At 41.0% G+C, this 19,883-nt stretch overlaps 1 protein-coding gene across 4 annotated transcripts in view; it reads right to left on the bottom strand.

Annotated features, from left to right (window-relative positions):
- Window positions 1-6,295: 6,295 nt before the first annotated feature.
- The window catches only part of LOC121714755 (oxysterol-binding protein 2-like), a 765,489-nt gene continuing 751,901 nt past the window's right edge, over window positions 6,296-19,883 (bottom strand). For all 4 annotated transcript variants that reach the window (XM_042099799.1, XM_042099797.1, XM_042099796.1 and 1 more), the window contains 4 exons: window positions 15,501-15,596; window positions 15,167-15,351; window positions 13,719-13,939; window positions 6,296-11,202 (listed from right to left, as the gene is read on the bottom strand). In XM_042099799.1, the coding sequence (XP_041955733.1) occupies window positions 11,060-11,202; window positions 13,719-13,939; window positions 15,167-15,351; window positions 15,501-15,596 (645 nt within the window). In that variant the 3' untranslated portion in view covers window positions 6,296-11,059. The remainder of the gene's footprint in view (window positions 11,203-13,718; window positions 13,940-15,166; window positions 15,352-15,500; window positions 15,597-19,883) is intronic.

Genomic DNA, 19,883 nt, shown 5'->3' with positions numbered 1-19,883 from the left:
AACACTATGTTTTCCCCTGGTAAACAAATAAACATTTTTAGGTAAAAAAGTATATATTACTGGAAATAGTTTGTGTGGTGGAAATGACGGAAAACCTGGGGACACTGATGTTTTCCCTAAAAAATAGTATAAATATATTATTTGCATTCGAAATTGAAATGGTATGTGTTTATTTAACTCTTTCTTGCAACAAACATGGTACAAAATCATCTAGGTTTAATTTGTCTTTAGTGTATTTTAACAGTTAAAGGTTACAAGTCTGGGTTGGGGACAAGCTCAAAACAGCCAAATCCACTGATAAAAGCCCCTCTAAGCCACGATTGGCATGTGGCGGTTTTCGGGTGTGGCTTAGCGAAGGGTGAATTAACACGTGGTCTGTGCAACACGTGAGGGAGTCGCAGCTGCAGGCAATTCGGGCCAATCATGGGGGATAGAGCGAGCGAGTGAGGCTTTTGTACACTTTGAATTTCTTTCATACAATTAACCATGCAAGATAATAAGTGGAGACCGACAAAGTGATGAATTACATCTTAAATACACAACTGAACAACTTAGCAATAACATAATTGAAGAATACTTTGAATGTGTCTCATTGAGTAAATCTTCTAGTAATGAAGTTAACCTACAACTCCAAGGTTCATAGTCGAACGTTATCTCCCAGAGAGAAGAAATATGCTATTTTATTGTCTGGTAGGACGGAATTTCTGTAGGGACAAGGTCACCTATGAAGTATATCTGCTAAAAAGTTTCAATCATTGTTGCTCTTTTGAATGGTAACAATAGCAGGGTTCAAGGAAAGTGTTACAATAACCAGAGTTTTAATGGATAGATTACATGTTGCAATATCTTCCATTTTTGGCACTGAGGAAAAGAAATACACTGAAGCAATTGCACATATGACGCAGTAACAGTTATCAAGTGAAAAGTTTGAGCAGTTGCTGGCGCTGCTGTGCATAACATGACTTATGACTAACTGAAAAAATAAAGTAACCTTGAAGTTAGCTGCATTAATCTGGCTGAGCTAAAATTGAAGTGAAAGTGAAAAAAGTACCTTTGCTTGAGAAACTAGAACTATTGAGCTCTCAAAAGTATCTTTTGACAGAGACACCTCGACCTATTACCTTTTTTTTTACTCAGCAGAGACTAGTTGAGTAGTTGTCCATGGTTTTCCACATACCAAAGTGAATGCAAAACTAGATGTACCGCATAGCGGTACAAAATATGACCGCCGCTCAGTCCTGTACATCCATTCCGCGAAAATAAATCACACTTCAATTTGTCTCCATCTTTTACTCCATCCCCCACTCTTGAAACTTTTGTGTATGCTTGTTTGGCATGCCTGAGTGTGTGTGTGCGGCTGCACAGAAAGTAGCCTACTTGTGCTGAAAAGGTGAATAGATTGTAGAATAGCCAAAGAAGATGTAGCATTGTTATAAAACCTTTAAAATCTCTAAACAATCACAAGTAGGGCAGGTCATCACAGTTCATCCATTGCAACTGGATTGATGAAAGGTCACTTACACCTGTAGGCTACATTGTATTTGGGAAAAGCAAAAGGTATCAGCATAATGTTATTTATTTATTTATTTTTTTTTTTATGTATTTATAAACAAAAACATCTCTGTCAGTTCCATGCCGTTTTCAACAGCTATCAAAAACAAAGGTCATTTTTGGATGGATGGATTTTTTGTGAATATTTCTTCTTCTACATAAGATTTTAGTCATCTTTAGTTCATGTAATACTTTATTGTCAATGCACAAATTAAGTAACAGTAGTCTGAAACGTTATTGTTAATGCACAAATTAAGTAACAGTAGTCTGAAACGAAATGCTGTTTTACATCTAACCAGTGGTGCAAATAACTGACATGTCCAAATGGGCCTTGATGAAATGCGTCGCTAGACTGTTCATACACATTTTAACGGGCCAAAGTTGAAGAGCTTTTGTCCGTTATTGTTCGTGCAAATATAGGCTGATTCATGTTCCCTTGCATTGTGTAACTGAGGTCCATGGCTAGTCTGGCTTTCATCAGACCAAGCTCAATCTTTTAAGAAATCAAAAAATAAATAGCCGGCAGATCAGGCTGGGTTCACCCAGCCTAGTCCATAGGCACCCGATATTGTTTAATTTTCAGATTGAGATATACACGCTCTGGCTATTCTAAATGCAAAAATGCATTAGGGAGTTATGACAAAACTGTAACTAACAAACTAGATCCTAATAGAAAGCGGTTAGCTTCCCTAAGCTACAGGTAGGATTATAAGGTAGGCCTATTTACAACATAAATTGTCAATAGGCTATGCTGGCGACACAAATAAAATCTCCTTTGGAAACCAATGGCTTACGACTTACAGTATCAAGCGGACTTAAACTGCCATATCGTGGCGAAAAGTCGTAATAACATTCACGCAGTTCCATGAGTCAAGGAAAGCGCAAATGAAGTAGCCACTTCTAAATGGGACCCACTACACAGTAGCTTAAGGTGTGTTGCTAAAGCAGCCATAATGAAATGAAGGTGTCATTGTTTGGATACTTCACACACACGTGCTTTTTAATTTCACAGACTACAACTACCAAGCTGGAATCAAAGCACATCGATTCCCCTCTCACACCCTGCACGCACTTAAAACAAAATAAACAGGCGTCTCAGTCTCACGCATGTATAGGCAAAACTGTATCAGACCGGTGTAACGTTGGTAAATCTTCCATTGCACAGAATGATTTTGTAGCACGTGCAATAAATGACAGTCGAAAGATACAAACAGTGCTGTTATCAATTTGCTTGGTATAACCGCATTTATAGTTTTCTACAAATGCAATCAATCAAATGGGCCTCCATCACTCAACCAACGCTAACGGTAACATTACCTAGGTCCTTATTGATATTACAAGATTAACATACCTGCAGTAAAAACCAAGCATGTCCGATAAACATCCTCACTTCATCCTCACTTACACTTCATGTGAACATCGTCCTGTCCTTATTAGATGTTCGCTGCGGTAAATTACAGTCCTTGTAGGAAGTGTCCATTATTTTTTCAACCCACTTTTAACTTCCAAAAAAATTACGTCTCACTGCAACGATGCGCCATCTAGTGGACAAACGACTACTTATCGCCAATACTGAAAATGCAGCCATGATGATGATGATGAATATTTTGGCTTTCTTTTGATCCTATTGAATTTGTAATTATGTATCGGCCGTTCTAATACCGATAGTATGTGGGTGCCTGTGTGTGTGCATGTTTATATGTGTGCACCGCCATTTACAGGCCAATGAGTGTACAGTCACTAAATGTACACATAACCTAATTTTTTTAGCCCCCCCCATGGATGAAATTCTACGAAACTTGGCATACCCCCAGAGAATGCCAGGTCAATCATACACATAAAATTTGGTGCAGTTCTGAACATCTTAACTGAAGATAGGGGCGATTAAAGCAGAATAATATTGCATTTTCATTTTTGACCGGGGCGGGGGGGGGGGGGGGGGGGGGGGCAAATCACAAATGAGTGATTATGAGCCAGGTTGATGTGGGCCCTTGAGACCAACATACCATAAAAGATTCACAGAGAACTGTGTCTGCCCTACCCTCCTTTCGGGGGGTCCAGTCCAGCGGGGGGGCTGCAGATCAAAACGAAAAACGATGGTTCCATGCTATCCATGTGGGGGTACATGCCCACCAAGTTTTGTGTACCCCGGTCTTTCAGTGTCCCGGGAATCCTTGTTGGTGTACGTCACTAAATGTACACATAAATTATTTTATTGTAAGGCCCCCCATGAACGAAAGTACACAAAACTTGGCATGCATTCAGAGGGTGTCATAATGATCCTACACTTTTAATTTCGTGCAGTTTTGACCTTGTCAGCCAGAGATATTGAGATGAAAACACCTAATTTTTTGCTTTTTAATTTTTAACTAGGTGGCGCTATACATGAAATAAGTGGTAATGGGATGGGTTGACATGCCCCCTTAAGACCAACATACAAAAAAAAGGTGTACCTCCTAGGCCCTACGGTTCTCGAGATATTCACAGAAAACTGTCTCCGGCCACCTACAGGCCAGTTGGTGTATAGTAACATAAATTAATTTATTGTGTGGCCCCCCATGAACGGAATTCCACAAAACTTGGCGTGCATACAGAGGGTGTCATAATGATCCTACACTTCCAATTTCGTGCAGTTTTGACTATGTTAGGTCACAGATACCTTCAATTACACCACCTCATTTTTACTTTTTTGTGTTTAACTAGGTGGCACTATACATGAAATGAGTGGTTATGGAATGGGTTGACATGGCCCCTTGAGATCAACATACAAAAAAAAAATGGTCCTCCTAAACCCTACGGTTTTCGAGATATTCACAGAAAACTGTGTCTGCCCTACCCTCCTTTCGGGGGGTCCAATTCAGCGGGGGGGCTACAGATCAAAACGAAAAACGATGGTTCCATGCTATCCATGTGGGGTTACATGTCCACCAAGTTTCGTGTACCCCGGTCTTTCAGTGTCCCGGGAATCATTGACGGAAATTTGGGCATGCGAAAAAGAAAAAAAAAAAAGAAAAAAAAAAAAAAAATCTGACTAAACCTATATGACCGCCGCTTCGCTGCGCGGCGGTCATAATAAGGGGACTTCATATGAATCATAATAGCACCCCCATGTGGTTGTTATGTAAAAGTGCATTATAATCATAGCAGGTGCGTCAGAGGAGGAATACCTGTCTTATGGCACACACAGAAGTCCCATCCCATGCCATACGTCTGACACATAAAAAGAAAGAAAAAAGTAATTTCTAACTTTTCTTGGAAAATGCATGACTGTATAGCTCTGGTTAAAACATACACTGACCACTCTGCCTTTCCCTGCCATGTAAGCCAGTACACCTCCATCATGGTCAAAGGCAGGCAGACGGTGTTGAAACCAGTAGTTTCATCTCCCTCAGCAGACCCATTTGTGGTCCCTACAGTGCTGGAATTGGAGTACCTTCCATCAAATAGGAGCTATTAAGCAGTATTCTTTTCAAGAATTTTTTGTTTCAGTACATTTACATTTAGCAGATGATTTTATCCAAAGTGACTTGATAAAAATGAAGGATAAGCTACCATATTTTCCCGACTATTAACCAAAGTTTATAATTGATTAAGCAAAAATGTTGTTGTTACACTTTGACTGAAGTCCCATGGGCTTTCATGGAACCCTCACACATTGAAAATAATATCAAATAGTTACCCAGTATGTGATGATAGTGTGTAAAAAACAATTCTTCTTTATATTGTTTTGAAGTCTTGGTTTGGTTTAGTGATTCAATGTTGTAAGGACTTGACTTCACTATGAACATGGCCGACATTATACACAAGTTTCTTGGGGGGAACCTTTCAAGTAACCCTGGATTTACCTCCACTGATTAGAGCAGGATCTGTTGTATCTGGCATTGGGTGTTCCGACAATGAAGCTGAAGGTTTGTTCCCTCTATCTTCGTAACCAGTAGGCATTTTCTGAGGGGTCAAGCGTGACGTATAAATCACACTTACTCAACATAATTTTCAGGTATTATTTCAAAACAAATGGTTGTGATGTCCTGAAATGCACTTAAAATCAGTTGTATATTCCAGCACTCCACCCCTGTGATGTTATCTAATCCTATAGATATGCATGCTGTAGTTAAGTGTGTTGACAGAAATGTGTTGATATTTGTCGTTATACCCGCATAAAGGGCTTAGTTTGTCTGGTTATGTGGCTAATTGAAGCATAAGCCTTCTGGAGGTGTCATGGGCCTAATTCAATTAAACAACGATAAAAGAAGGTGCTTACTTGATAACCCAGTGTAATGCACTCTAAGGCTAAAGCTGTCAGTTTTTTGCCGAGAAAGGTTGCTTTGTTGGTGGTAAATAGGCTTGAATGTTGATTTGCCGCTGTAGGAAATCACCTGTATGTATCATAGGACTAGGATTTTAACACCACTCGTATATATATATATTTAAATGTCAGGCACTAATTAAAAACAACTCCTGTAAAGTGTGAAATACTGAAATACTGTATGTTACAATACATCCTGTTTCATCTTTTAGACAAGCACTACATAATTTCCCAGATGTAATAATCAAACTCAATCATTATCTGTGAAATATTGATGTACAGTATTAATATATTGTACACAACCAACATATTAAAAACACAGCAATATGTATGGACTGTACATATTTCTATTTTTTTTTCTTATCTTTTTTTAAGGGGGAGTCAGTCACATCTTTGTCTATTAGTAAATATTCTGGTCAGACACAAACACTTCTCTCATTCCACTTTCAACAAATAAAAGTTTTATTATCTCCACTTTTTCATTGTGTCAGTCTTTGTTGCAGACAACATTGCTGCATAAATTAATGGTGGAAAGTAAAAATGATTTAAAAAGAGAGCGAGCGAGAGAGATCGATAGAAATTGATAGAGAGCGATAGATAAGGAGAGAGGGAGAACGACCCCGGTAGAAGCTTTAGCACACCTTCATCTCAGGTGCACAGGAACTAAGTGTGCCATATGGGAGTAGAAACAGAGATGCTAACAACCACCTGTGCTGCTCAGAACACTCACATGCTCACAGTGCTGTCTCCAGCACTCAAACAAACTGTAAATGAAAGACTTTAAAAAAGGCAAACGGGCAGGTGAAAGAGCACAATGTTGTGATGGATCAGGGTCTTGACAACCTAGAGTCAATTCTGACGAGGCGAGGAGATGACCAAAGTCCTCGTCTTCATTATTGTGCTCCAGTTTCAAATATCCCACTGAGTCGATCTGAACGAGTGGGAAATTCGCTATACATACACACACTGCAAATTGCGTGTATACATACGAGTACATATTTACATGTTCATAAAAAAGGAAGACAATGGCACGCTGTTACACAACAAAAGAAAAGAAAAAGAAAAGAAAGCTAAAGCAGAGGCCAGAGGGTTAAGTGCATGTGGAACTGAAAAGGGAAAATAAAAGACCAAAGTGAAAGCTATTACATGTCTAAGTCTCACACAGGGAAGGCCATAAGAGTCTTGTCTGTTAGGCTACAGAGCATCCTGTACTGAGGCTTTGGTTGGTTCCATCTCGTCTCTTCCAGGTGAAACAGATAGCCCACCTAACAAATGAGTCATGGAATCGTTATTGCTACAACTTAAGTCACTTCAAATGTTCTTAAAACAGAAAAAAAATCACACACACGCACACAATGAATGGATTACAATGTGATGCCTCTTTTTTGATATAATAATTCTTAAACATATTAAAAATACTTCTTTATCCTTCTCCATACAGTATGACTGAAAAATAATCTCTACCATGGGGCACCAACAGTTGAGCATGGCCAAGAGTCAAGCACTAGCAGTGTTGGGAAGTAACTGAATACATGTATTCGGGATTATGTATTCAGAATACAAAATATGAGTAACTGTATTTAGTTACAGTTACATTTTCAATGAGTGGTATTCAGAATACAGTTACTTTGGCCATTTTAAGGGGTTACTTTTAGAATCCTTCTCATATGAATTTCTGGGATTTTTGAACTGAAATTCTAATATTTCTGTGAGATGATCTTGTGCATTAACAAAATGTATAATGTTTCAGTTTATCCTATAAAGTTAAGTTGTGTTTTTTTTGCTGACATCGCCTGTGGGTCTTACAAACTGAAATAGCAGCTTGATTTCCCACTTGATAAAATGTAAAACAGCGCTTATGTAATCCAAGTATTTAGAATACGGTACTTAGATGGAGTAATGTAACGGAATACGTTACAAATTACATTTTAGGGCATGTATTCTGTATTCTGTAACTGATTACATTTTTAAAGTATTCTTCCCAACACTGAGCACTAGCCTCAAACCATCAGAACGATGTACATGATAGCTTAGTGTTATCTTTACAGTAACACATTTACAGTAGAGAGTGAATGTTATGAGACCACAAAGTATTAGTAATAAGCACTCGGTCTGTAATCTATATGTGGATTATTAATGATGATTTACAGCAATCTGCCATAATATTATAAACCTTGATATGCTCTTTTACTACATAATATATCTATTCTTGTCTGAGGTACATTTAAGAACTAATGGTTGGTGTGTGCTTTTGTGTGTATTAGTATTGAGTGAGATTTAGGCTATATATGTGAATGTGCATCTACAACCAAACAAAAAGTGATATGTGCAAGGAGCCTGAAGCCACTGAACAAAATAGAAAAGTATAAAAGAGAATGAAACATTTTTTCTTCAAAAGGAAAACAGGAAGATAAACAAAAGCGCCAGGCAAGACCATGTGCACACATGACCCAAGAATTTTGATTCTGTACTTTGGCTCAGCAAGTACAAACATGACATTCTATACACTGTTTACGTCATAATTCAGTGACCCCCCCTTTCAACCATAAAGTATCTGACATAGATGTCATACTTTATCGCCCAGATTTGTTTGTCATGATGTCAGTCCCTAATCTCACCTTTACTCTGTACCTGGGTTTAAAAAATACCTTCAAAGTGCTTGAACTCAATAATTAACACTCTGTGAATTGTTAAACCACTGACTCAAATCAAAATGTAAATAAGAAAAAAAGGCCACAACAGAGACAATGCAACATAGTGAAGAACTCAAAAGCCAACCACAAGAAAAAACAATGTGTTAATATAAAGTGATTAAATTAAAGGATGGCCAGTGGTTTATGAGTCAGTGCCCTCTAATAATAAAAAATAACACCATTGAACTAAATCCTCAGAGGCTGATCAGAGTTTCAATCAGGGTGCAACATTGTTTTGGACTTCAATTCACATTTATGGTAAAACTTTCAGTACAACCTTAACACTGCAGATTTGACCCAACACACTTTTTTTGTTAAACCAAGTACCACTATTACTTTTCAAAGCATCAGCGTTCATATTAATCTGTTATCAATTAAGTAATCACAAAAAATTCCGCACGGGAACAGACGGTTACTACAGTACGTCTGGCCAAAATGTCTACATTCTTAACATCACTAAGAAAACATGTTCACTTGTGATTTGGGATAATGATCCAAAATGATGTGCACAACTTGTGCACACCGCACATTGTTAGGTTTTAACGAACTAATGATTAAATCTGTTTTTTTTTTTTTTTATGTAGTTTCAGATCATTTTGATCGTTTCTCATTCTGGAGGGCTACAGTTAAGTGAACAAATACTTAACCTACTAGATGGCTAAAGTCGCAGAGTATCCCCCAACTTTGACCCCTGGGAGCAGGGATGCAACAGCCATGGATGTGCGTGCACAATATAGAGTGCACACAAAACTAAATCGAGCTCCAGATCACTGATATTGTCCCCTGTAACATGTACTGTCTGAACTAAAGGTTGAACGCCTGCTGTGAGGGAGTAAATGCGTAGGCTGGTTAGTCTGAATGACATCAGAAAGGCCCAGTACATGAGAAAGATCAATCATACTGCAGAAAAAGGAAATGATCAAAGATTTGGATACTGATTAATGTTAACACCTCAAAGTGAGTTCCCAGAGATTGATTAAATCTGCTTCTATGCGGAAATGTGCCTTTGATAACTATTCTGTTAGTTTTTCTGACTGTTTTAGGCTATTAGTTAACAAAACAATTTTTTTTACGTTTATCGGTAATAATGTTGTCTCGCTTTACTTGCTCTGACAGCTGGCATCAAATCGGATGGTGGTCACATATAGACTGAGACCTTCATCATCATGGGACATACAAGACATACAAGAATACTGCAGTACACAGTCAAACCTACAGGGGGCGCCCTGGCAGGAATCACATCTGACGATTTAGTCCAATTGAGGACAGTAATATCTGTCTGTTTGTTCTGATTGACTTATGTGGGATCAGAGTGAATCTGACTCTAGTCTCCATCTGGGAGGGTCGGTGAGTGTGGGGGTCTTATATGTCTGGTGGGGAACAGACTGGATCAGCTGACCTCAAAAAGCTCAGAGTGTAGCTGTGACGAGAGCAGTGGGGTCAGACACTAACCTCTCCCCACCAACCACAGGCTCCAATATAACCAGTGGAGGCTCATTCAGGCTACATCAACGTTGCCGTTCACACACCAAAAATCAATGGTGACCTTGTCCATCCAGATACTTCAGCTACTGTGGGGTTCACACATTCTCAATGGTGTGAATATGACAAATCATGAGGTCAAAGAAGAAAAAGAACAAAAAAAAGTACAAAGTTACTTTTTTCTGTCTTTGTTTACAGGTCCTTAATAAGATGTTCCTCCTCTTACCGGAGGAGATTTGAGTTCCTCTCGCTCTTCTGGCATCCAGGCCAGCAGGAGAGATTTAGAGAGAAAATAAAACCAGTCTAAACCAGTTCTTCTATAAATGGGGGTGAGGGTGGGTCTCTGATGCTACTGTAACACCACAGAACACACAGGGCCGTGACCTCTGTGCACGATGTATACAGTGCGTTTGTGGGGAGGTGAAGAGCAGTCCGTCATGAGAGCACCTGATTTTCGGACTGGAAGATATGCTCTGGAGGGTGGGTGGGCTGGGGTGGGGTTCAGTTGGGCTGCAGAAGTCTGTACCACCCTCACAGAGAAGCACACACCAACCACCTCTGTCCTTGGGTAGACAAGGACAAGGTATGGTGCAGATAAGTCGCACTGAGAGCTTGTGTGAGATACACACACACACACTCACACACACACACACTCACACACACACTCACGCGTGCACACACTCACACACACGCACACACACATGCACACACACACACACACACGCACAGCAGTAGCAGTCGCAGCAGTAGTAATGTCCACACAACTGCAGCTCCTATAGCCAGGCCACTCTGCTGTGTTCGGTTCTGTTCAGGTTGGTTCCCCTTGGTTCCGCTCAGGAGGCTCCTCCCAGGGGTTATCCCCCAGGAACCCAGAGTGTGTTATCCGTCTCGGCTTTTCTTTTGGGGAGTGTGTATGTGTGTGTGTGTGTGTGTGTGTGTGTGTGTGGGGGGGGGGGGGGGGGGGGGGGTGTTGGGGGGGTGTCTGCAGCAGCCACCCAGCAGCAGCAGGAGCGGCGGGCGAGGCGACTCAGAAGATGTTTGGACACATGCTCCAGTCGTGCCGGTCTTTGGCCTCCCAGTAGCCCCCTTTGTATATGAAGTTCGTCTCTGCGGTGATGGGGTCAGTCCGCTTGTGGAACCAGAGAGGCTGGTAGCCCTCGTACTCCCGACCTGGGGTAGGACACACACACATATATTAGGGCAGTGGTAGAGTAGTGGTTAAGGAGCTGTGCTAACATGCAGTGGCCTGAAAGGTTGTGCTTTCAAGTCCTGGCTTCCATCGCTGTGCCCTTGAGCAAGGCATTTAACCCAGAGTTGCTCCAGGGGACAATGGCTCTTGTAACATAATTAACATAATACGTCGCTTTGGATAAAAGTGTCTGCTAAATGACTAAATGAAAAAAACATAAATGAAACATTTTCAGGTTGTCAACCACTATTGCTGTCAATATGGAGGAGCAGTTTGGAAATGAAATGCTGGAATGCATTAACAATAGACTAATTTTAGATGACACAGTGCACTCTGTCTTTGGGTCTGGGTCCACGGCCAGTTCCGCTGTGTGCTGTGCTATTCATAAGTACAGCTTTATGATACTTAACTGTACTCGGAGGAGGAAAACTCCATCTTCATGTTTTAGTTCTATTTGTGTGCTTTAAGGGCTGTTCACACCAAGAACGAGAAATATAGTGATAAAGGCAAGTATTGCTCTAGCGAATATAAATGACCTCTTCAACATAAACTATAACAATAACGACATGAAGAATAATACCACCAGAGAGATTTTGAGAACAATAAACAGCTGATAGCCATTCAGAATCCACCCAATTTTAGACATTACATTCATCAACTTCCCTTATTATTGGTTAGTGTGGATGCCCATATCGTTATAGTTACAGTTATCGTCCCTCGTGTGAATGACCCTATGATCTATCTGGCTAAAGAGTTTTGCTAACTATAACCAGCTAATCATCATAACTCCAACATGGTTGGAGCAAATACGTAGTAGGACTTTTACTTTCTGAAGCTGGAATTTTCCTCCTCTGTCTGCAATACCTAATATACTAAATGTAGGATTAAATGCAATTTTGAGGCAGCTTTATTAGGCTGCTAAGGCACCTGAGGATCAACCCAAAGGCCAGGCGCACTGGTGTTGGGAGGGAGATCAAAGTAGGGTGCATGTGGACCCTGAGGATGAGCTATTCCCAGACTCACCACTGGGGGGCAGTACAGGGACAAGGAGCAGGAGCATGATGGAAGAAACATGGTGGAAATCACCATAGCAGATCAAAGATCTGCATGTTGTGTTTGGACACACACACACACACACACACACACACACACACACACACACACACACACAGACTCTTTCACACACACGCAGGCATACAAGACACACACATAATAGGGGTGAGACAGCTGAAATCATTACAATAATACCTTCTTCTGAAGTCCTCTCTGACAATCGATATTGGTTTAATATGTGGTTATATTGGTTTAACGAAATTATATAATATTTTTTTTGTAACAGTGCCCTAAATATATTGCTTTCCCCATAATACAGCAAATGAAAGTATTATGACAAGTTTATGATGCGTGCTAATGGCCTTTCAGGACAGTATTCTCCCTAAAGTAACATACTGTAACATACTGTATTCAAGTCTTGCTCTCCATATATCTAGTATCCTCCACAAGACTCAGAAACAGCTCAATCCGATCAGATGTATTTTGGGCTACGTACTATCACTATTTACTTTTCATACCCACCCCATGGCGCACGCACGCACACACACGCACAGACAGACATGCAAGCACACACTCACACACACACACATACACAAAGCAACATGCTCTTACACTCCCGTGTCTGTCTTTCACGCATGGTGAGGAGGGCAAGCCTCCTTAGGAGGGCAAACACACACGCACACACACACACGCACGCACGCGCACACACACGCACACACGCACACACACAGAGTGGACCCCCGACCAGCCCCACTCACCAGAGTCATTATCACACTCTGCCCATCATTTGGGAAGAGAGAACAGACACATGTCAGGACATCACAGTCACAGTCACAGAGAAACACACACACACACAAACACAAACACAAACACACACACAACACACATCCTCTTTCTCAAGCAGTTCACACGTACGCACATGTACATAATACACTCCATTCAAATAGACGTTCACTCTGACATCTCCATCTTCCTTGTTGTCCTTCACCTCCTCTCTGTTCCTGTCTTCCTCACCTCCTCTCTGTTCTTCTCTCTGTTCTTCTGTTCGGCTCAGTGCGGGGCTTTTAAAATGCCAGCACTCTTTCATCTCTCAAGGTCTCGGTCCTTCTTCTCCAATCGTATCACACACACACGCACGCAGCACGCACGCACGATCTTTCTTTCATGATCTCTTCCTGTCTTTATGTGTTTCCCTTTGCTTTCAGTCTTTTCATTTCCCCTGCCTTTGTCTTTTACTTTCTGCCTCTCTCTCATGCTACCTCCATTTTTCAATGATTCTACTTTTCATCATGCTTGTTCCTCTATCCCTCTCTGTGTATTCTCTCTCTCCCTCCCTCTCTTATTCTTCCTGTCTCTCTCCCTACCTGCCTCCCTCAAACCCATCCTCTGTTTCTCTCTCCCTACCTCTCTCTCTCTCTCTCTCCCCCTCACCCCCCCTCCTCACCATCGTCCTGGGCGTCGGTGGCCTCCACGTCTCTCCGGCGCCGTGCCGCCCGCTGCTTCTCCTCAAGACGCTGCTTTTCCATGTTGGCCTCGTCCCAGCGGCCGGCCTCCATCAGCCGCTGGTCAGGCCGCAGGCGGCTGTCCGTCAGGCCCACGCCATCCTCCAACTCGTTCAGCGTCAGTGCCAGCGACGAGAAATAGTACATGTTCTCCGCGTTCTCCCTGACACAGACCACGGAACCCACAGACAGACCATCATTTATCCTAACAATCATTATGGTGTCATATTATCATGCTTTTCTGGACACATTGATTCAAATTGAATTAAATCAAATTCCATTTTATTATTTATAACTTCCTTTATTTCCTCAATTTGTCCTACTGGGCCATGCTAGTCTGGTTAATGCAGTAGGTCTGTTTTACGCTGTTTTGACATAGATTTGCTGTAAAGCATTGTACTGCAATACATCTTGGGAATACGGGAGTGGAGGAGCAGTGGAAGCATCGCTGCAACTGTGTTTTGGCTGTACTGCTAATTAACAGTCACTGTTACCGGAGACCTGTACAGTGTTTTGCATTGTATGTCATTTCCTCCCTATTAGCTGAGGTTTATACAAATATTTTCAGCTATGAGGTTAATACAGGAGGGATGGCCTAGACATGTATTTCTGTTCCTCCACATTGTTCTTTCTGAGTGTCTGTTTATGTGTGTACTACACACAACATTTAGTTTAACATGAAACAGCTCACTTCTGTAAACTCATTCTATGAGTGACTTATGAGAGGCTATGTATCCTTCTTGTGAGTATTCGGAAAATGATAGTGGCATTATGCCAAAGGCATAAGGACTTTTGCGTGAGTGAATTGAAGTCAAGATAACAGCAGGATCTGCAGAAGTGCATCACTTGATACCAGTAATTACATGGATATTTATATAAAAATAAAATAGGTATAAAAATAGGTATAAAAATAGCGTTTTGTAGCGGCGAAATGACTTGCCCTGGTCACTTCCAGGCTAATGAGTTTTGACTAAAAACGGTAAAATCGAACTTTCTCAAAACACATCCGAATAACATGATTTTGATGTCAACTCAACGCATGTACTCCCAATCATCCGTAAATTGATCTAAAGTGCATTTTACTTAATAAATTTTAAGTAATAAATTGTGAGTAATACTTGGGTGCGGTCAATACATGTTTTTTTTTTTGTTTTTTTTAATATGGATATACAGTATGGATATAAATATGCATACCGTATGTCATTCGGTTTACACCCAATGTGTTTTTTATACGAGAAATTCATGTATTGAATCCAAATTCAGTAGTCAAAATTGCCCAGTATTAGATTGTGTTGCTGTACAGTACTGTGTTGTGCTGTGCTCTCCTGTGCTGTGCTCTCCTGTGTTGTGCTGTATTGTGTTGTGCTGTGCTGTGCTGTGCTGTGCTTACGGTAGTGGATACTTCTTCCAGAGCAGTTTGGGACTGAGCGTCTGGTAGACCGTCTTCTGTTTGCCCTCAGAGCTACTGCTCCCGCGGCTACTGTGGACGATCTTGGCACTCTCGAGTTTGTCATCCCACGTCCCTGACAGGACGTAGTGTGCCTGTCCATCACAGTCCGTCACCACCCCCGTCACCTAGAAGACCGCCGCATAGGAGGAGGAAGAGGAGAGAGGAGAAAAAAAGGGTTACCATGGAGATTGAAGACGAGAGTTTACCCACAGACACAGCATCTGAGAGGATGTCTGCTGTGCGGAGGTGAGGGCATGCTGCGGAGGGGGCTTACTTTGCGAGGGACTTCCCGGGAGAAGTAGCTGTAGGGAGAGAACTTGAGCTGACACGTCTCCTTGGTTCTGTGGTTGACTATGTCAATGTCCCCAGACTGAGGCACACACACACACAGGGAGAAACATACAGAGCCATGTTAGTATGATACTGTATGTTGAGAGGTAAATGCATTGGATCGAAGTGCATGCGCACACACCATAGGCACCGGAAGCACAGTGGCCAGGGGGCCAATGGCCCCCTCTCTTTTGGCTCAAAATATCTTTTAATAAACAAAATCATCCACGAAAAAAAAAAAAAAAAAAACCTCTGCGCAAAAAACGGAGAGAGGTGTGAACCATTATAGCGGTAGTAGCCTGCATCTAATATAGCCTAAAGCTATTTGTGCAGCGTCACTGTTGAAAAACCTTAAACTTTCTGCCCATGGGTCAAAACCGATGAGCAAAACACCAGCAGAGCGCCCAGGCAACACCCCCAGGGAGCACACAGCGCTCCACTTTGAGACGTTCATTCTCAATGCAACATGTGTGGAGGGATGGATTTGAAATGTAGCCAAATCCAATAACATTTATTCTGGTCTGGTATGATTGATTGTATTGTAAAGTTCCTGAGTTAAGCGTAATGTCCTCCTGTGCATCGGAGACTCCAACTCTACAGCTCCAGCGGTCACCCCGGGATGGCTTCAAATTGTGCTTTCAATGTATCTGCGGCCTACTGTTCTACTGTTTGTTTATTCTCCAGAGGCAGTGGTTGTCATTAGCCTATTCACCCCTTGCAGACACGTGACTTAAGTCACGTGACGGCTCCATGCTGGACAGCAAAAAGATGGGAGACGGACGGCAAATTACATTATGTCATAAAGATTATGATGAACTGAACACCATTACTATAACATCTTTGTAGTTCAATGTATTGCTGTTTGGGGTCTGATAGTCAAAGAAGATGCCAGTGGTGTTGTTAGATGAAATGGGTCATGATCGCAAATGTAAAGTTATTAAAACTGGTGGTAACAGCAAGGGGAGATAACGTTACGTTAGGCTACTGTATCGTAACTCCGCCAATTTTCCAGCGGTCCCGTATTTCCACCGTCTTGCGTGTATGTGTCACTTAATATCCATTTCTATACAAACCAAGACAGCGGACTCCTATAGAAACGCAACCACGCACAACATAGGTGTATCTAAATTAGCTATGTACCAAAAATGACATTTTACCGTGACTCGAGGAGCTGTAAACAGTGTTGTAAGGCTGCGTGTACACAACCGCTTGGAGCTCCAGTGGAATTTTAATTTCACGACGAGAATTCTCGGTCTAACCGTCCATGTGCCGTTGAAACGGTGTAAATAGGCGACCCATCAGGCCAGCACTATAACTCCGAGCGTGGTAAACAAAATCGGATATTTCAGGCAGTAAATGCTCCCGTTAAGAACCAAACCGGATTTTGTTCAAATCTACACAACTATGGCTACTGAAAAATGTAAGGTTCATTTAGTAAATGTTATTTTGAAGTGTTAAAAAACATCGTTGTTTTAGAATTTCTGAACAAAAGTGGTGATAATTGGGGGTGTTACGATAATTAACATTATGGTAAATGAACACCCATAAGTATTTCTGGACTAAAATATTGCAAAGCGATTTGGTTACTTTATTTGTCTTGCTTTTATCAGTTGTAACATAGTCAAAACGTTAAGAATGTCATATCAGAACATGAAATAATAACTAGCTTCCACACTTAGAAGCTAGCTATTCTAGCTAACGTTTATCGTAGCTCATAGTGCTAGGGCTAATGTAACTCGTCAGTTTGTACGTTGCCCAGCGAATAAACTTACTTCTTACATGTCTTAAGTTAAAGAATGGAAAGAAATCAGAAATTTAAAAAAAAAACTTGAACGGTATTATCCAGAGCCATATAAAGGTATGGCTCTGGTATTATCTGTTTACATTCAGATCTTGCCAAAGACTTTGCCTAAGTGCTGCCGTCCTGTTCAGAGTCTATGGCTGCTATAGCAACCGCTGCTGTGCTTCATACACTGAGGAGATAAGCATGCAATTGTAGTTGAAATACTCCCGAAACACAAAGAAAACAAACCAAAAAATATCTATGCATGAACATGGGATGTTGTTGTATTCCAAACAATAAGCCAACAGTCGTGGAAGGGCATTACTACGGTTAAATCTCACTATAATCTCCTAGCTGTGCGATATGTCCCATTACAACCCATTGATTTGATTCGTGTTCTTACCGTCCACTAGGCTATTTGGCTGTGGCGCGAACAAAACGTGACGTCACTTGCAAGGGGTGAATATTAATTGTGAGCAATTATTGAAGTTATGAATCTGTTGGATAACCACATTTAGCCTATTGCTCAACATGAGATTAAATTAATATCATGCGCAACGTGATTTCACAACGTGCCTTCGCAAGGTTTGTATGATATCACTTAAGATTACCAGCAATGTTCAAATAGACCAGGGTAACCTTGCTTTCTTAACCCTGACGCCTAGTTTGCCAGGTTTAAAAAAGTTGAGAGGAATAAAATAATGATAAAATAAATATTATTATAAATTATAAAACAAACAAAAAGCATAAAAATGGGTATGTGTGTGTTTCACACCAAATTTTACTAGATAAAAACACTTGCACTTTCTGTTTGCAGTTTTGTGTGGTATTTGAAAAAAAGAACATTGCATTTTCAGAAATAGCCGGCCCTCCAATCAAATGACGTTGGCAGAAGTGGCCCCCAGCTCATTTGAGTTTGAGACCCCTGGCCTAAATAATCAGACAGATAGCTTGCAGAGAAGCAGCCCGTTATCACATAGCCTATAGGCTACTATTTTTTTTGGTAGGCATTAGGCAAACTAAGCTACATGTCTGCTGATAGTTTCTCACATTTCGTTTTAGCAAGAAGAATGAATGATGGAAGTAATGCATTACATTAATTATTTTATTCAAAATGGGTTTGCCTAAATCCTATCACTAGTATTTTGGGTATTGTTTGAAGCCAAGATGCCCACTGAAAAGAGTCAGATTCAGGAGAGGGAGAGACAATTCAGGGAAGCAGCAATCACTGCAGGGCTGGCTGCGAAAAAGCCAACCAGCAGGTGAGACAGAGACTTTGCATTAAAATAATGATAAGTTAAGGTGATTAAAAGCTGTATTTCAGTGTACTTCTTTGTGTATATATTTAAAAAAAAGTCCTGCATATAGCCCGTGAGTTTTATTTATTTATTTATTTATTTTTGTTGGGGGGGGGGGGTTTCAGGTCAGAGCAACTGCCCCTCAAACTACTACTGTAGTTACGCTACTGTACAAAAAAATAATAATGCATTGCATTACTTCTTTACTCTCTATGAGGATTAACAAGTTACATTAGGCTACTTTGTTGAAATGTTTCTATGGAAATTATAGATATCGTCCCCTTTTATTTATTATTTAATTAATTACAGTTGTGAAACATTAGGTAGCATAATCTAGTCCAAACCAAGTTGCGCTGTAGGCCTACCAGCCATTTCTAACAGATAGCTAATCTGCCTTCAAAAGTTAATGAACACGGCACTTCCTAGTGCTTTTAAAAATTGTGCAAGTTCGAATTGCTTTATGGAAGCGTTGCTGCCCAGCTCGCACACACTCCTTCATAAAAGTTGAATGGTGACATGCACACAACTTGCAAAACATTGAACTACTTTGAGTGAAGTGCGCTTGCGAGTTGCGTTCCTTCTGTCATTAATAGCCTTAGATGCTCTTCTTCACACTGAAAACAGTGGCAGTCCTAGCTTGTAACACCCTGTTATTTTTTTGGAATCAATTTGTGGTGTGATTGACATCAGACTAGTCATTAGTTAGTTGTGCACTGTTTCCCGCTCAGTAGTAAGGTAATAGCCTTTAGTTATTCGTGTCGCCCTCACCAGAATTCTAAATATCTTTGCTCGCACACTGTAGGAACTGTAATGTGATTACTGACGCGTTGCACCCAACTCTGCTCAGCTATGAGTAGCCCAGAGAAAGAATTTCCCGTGTGTAAATTAACTCCAAGTTGGCCTACCCCATAAACTGCATGACAGTAGGCTATTTCTATTTATCTGTAAAATTACCGCATGTGTTTGTTCAACTTTATGAAGAAGAATTACGCAGGCTATTACGAACGCACACATTTTGTTTGCGCAAGAAAGACAAAATACAGCAGGCGATTTTGTATTTTTTGGGGGGGGGGTCGTTATCTGGCCCCTGCACTTTGAAACTCGTTCCGGCGCCCCTGGCACACACACACACACAGCAAAATAAACACATGAAAATCTGTTTTGAGAGTCACCCATTCAGCCACACATTGCATATTTAATGAAAACACACATATACCTGCACATACACACACACACACACACACAG

The sequence above is a fragment of the Alosa sapidissima genome, chromosome 8 (assembly GCF_018492685.1).
Source record: "Alosa sapidissima isolate fAloSap1 chromosome 8, fAloSap1.pri, whole genome shotgun sequence".
Taxonomy (NCBI): domain Eukaryota; kingdom Metazoa; phylum Chordata; class Actinopteri; order Clupeiformes; family Clupeidae; genus Alosa; species Alosa sapidissima.
This window is presented reverse-complemented; position numbering and strand designations above follow the sequence as displayed.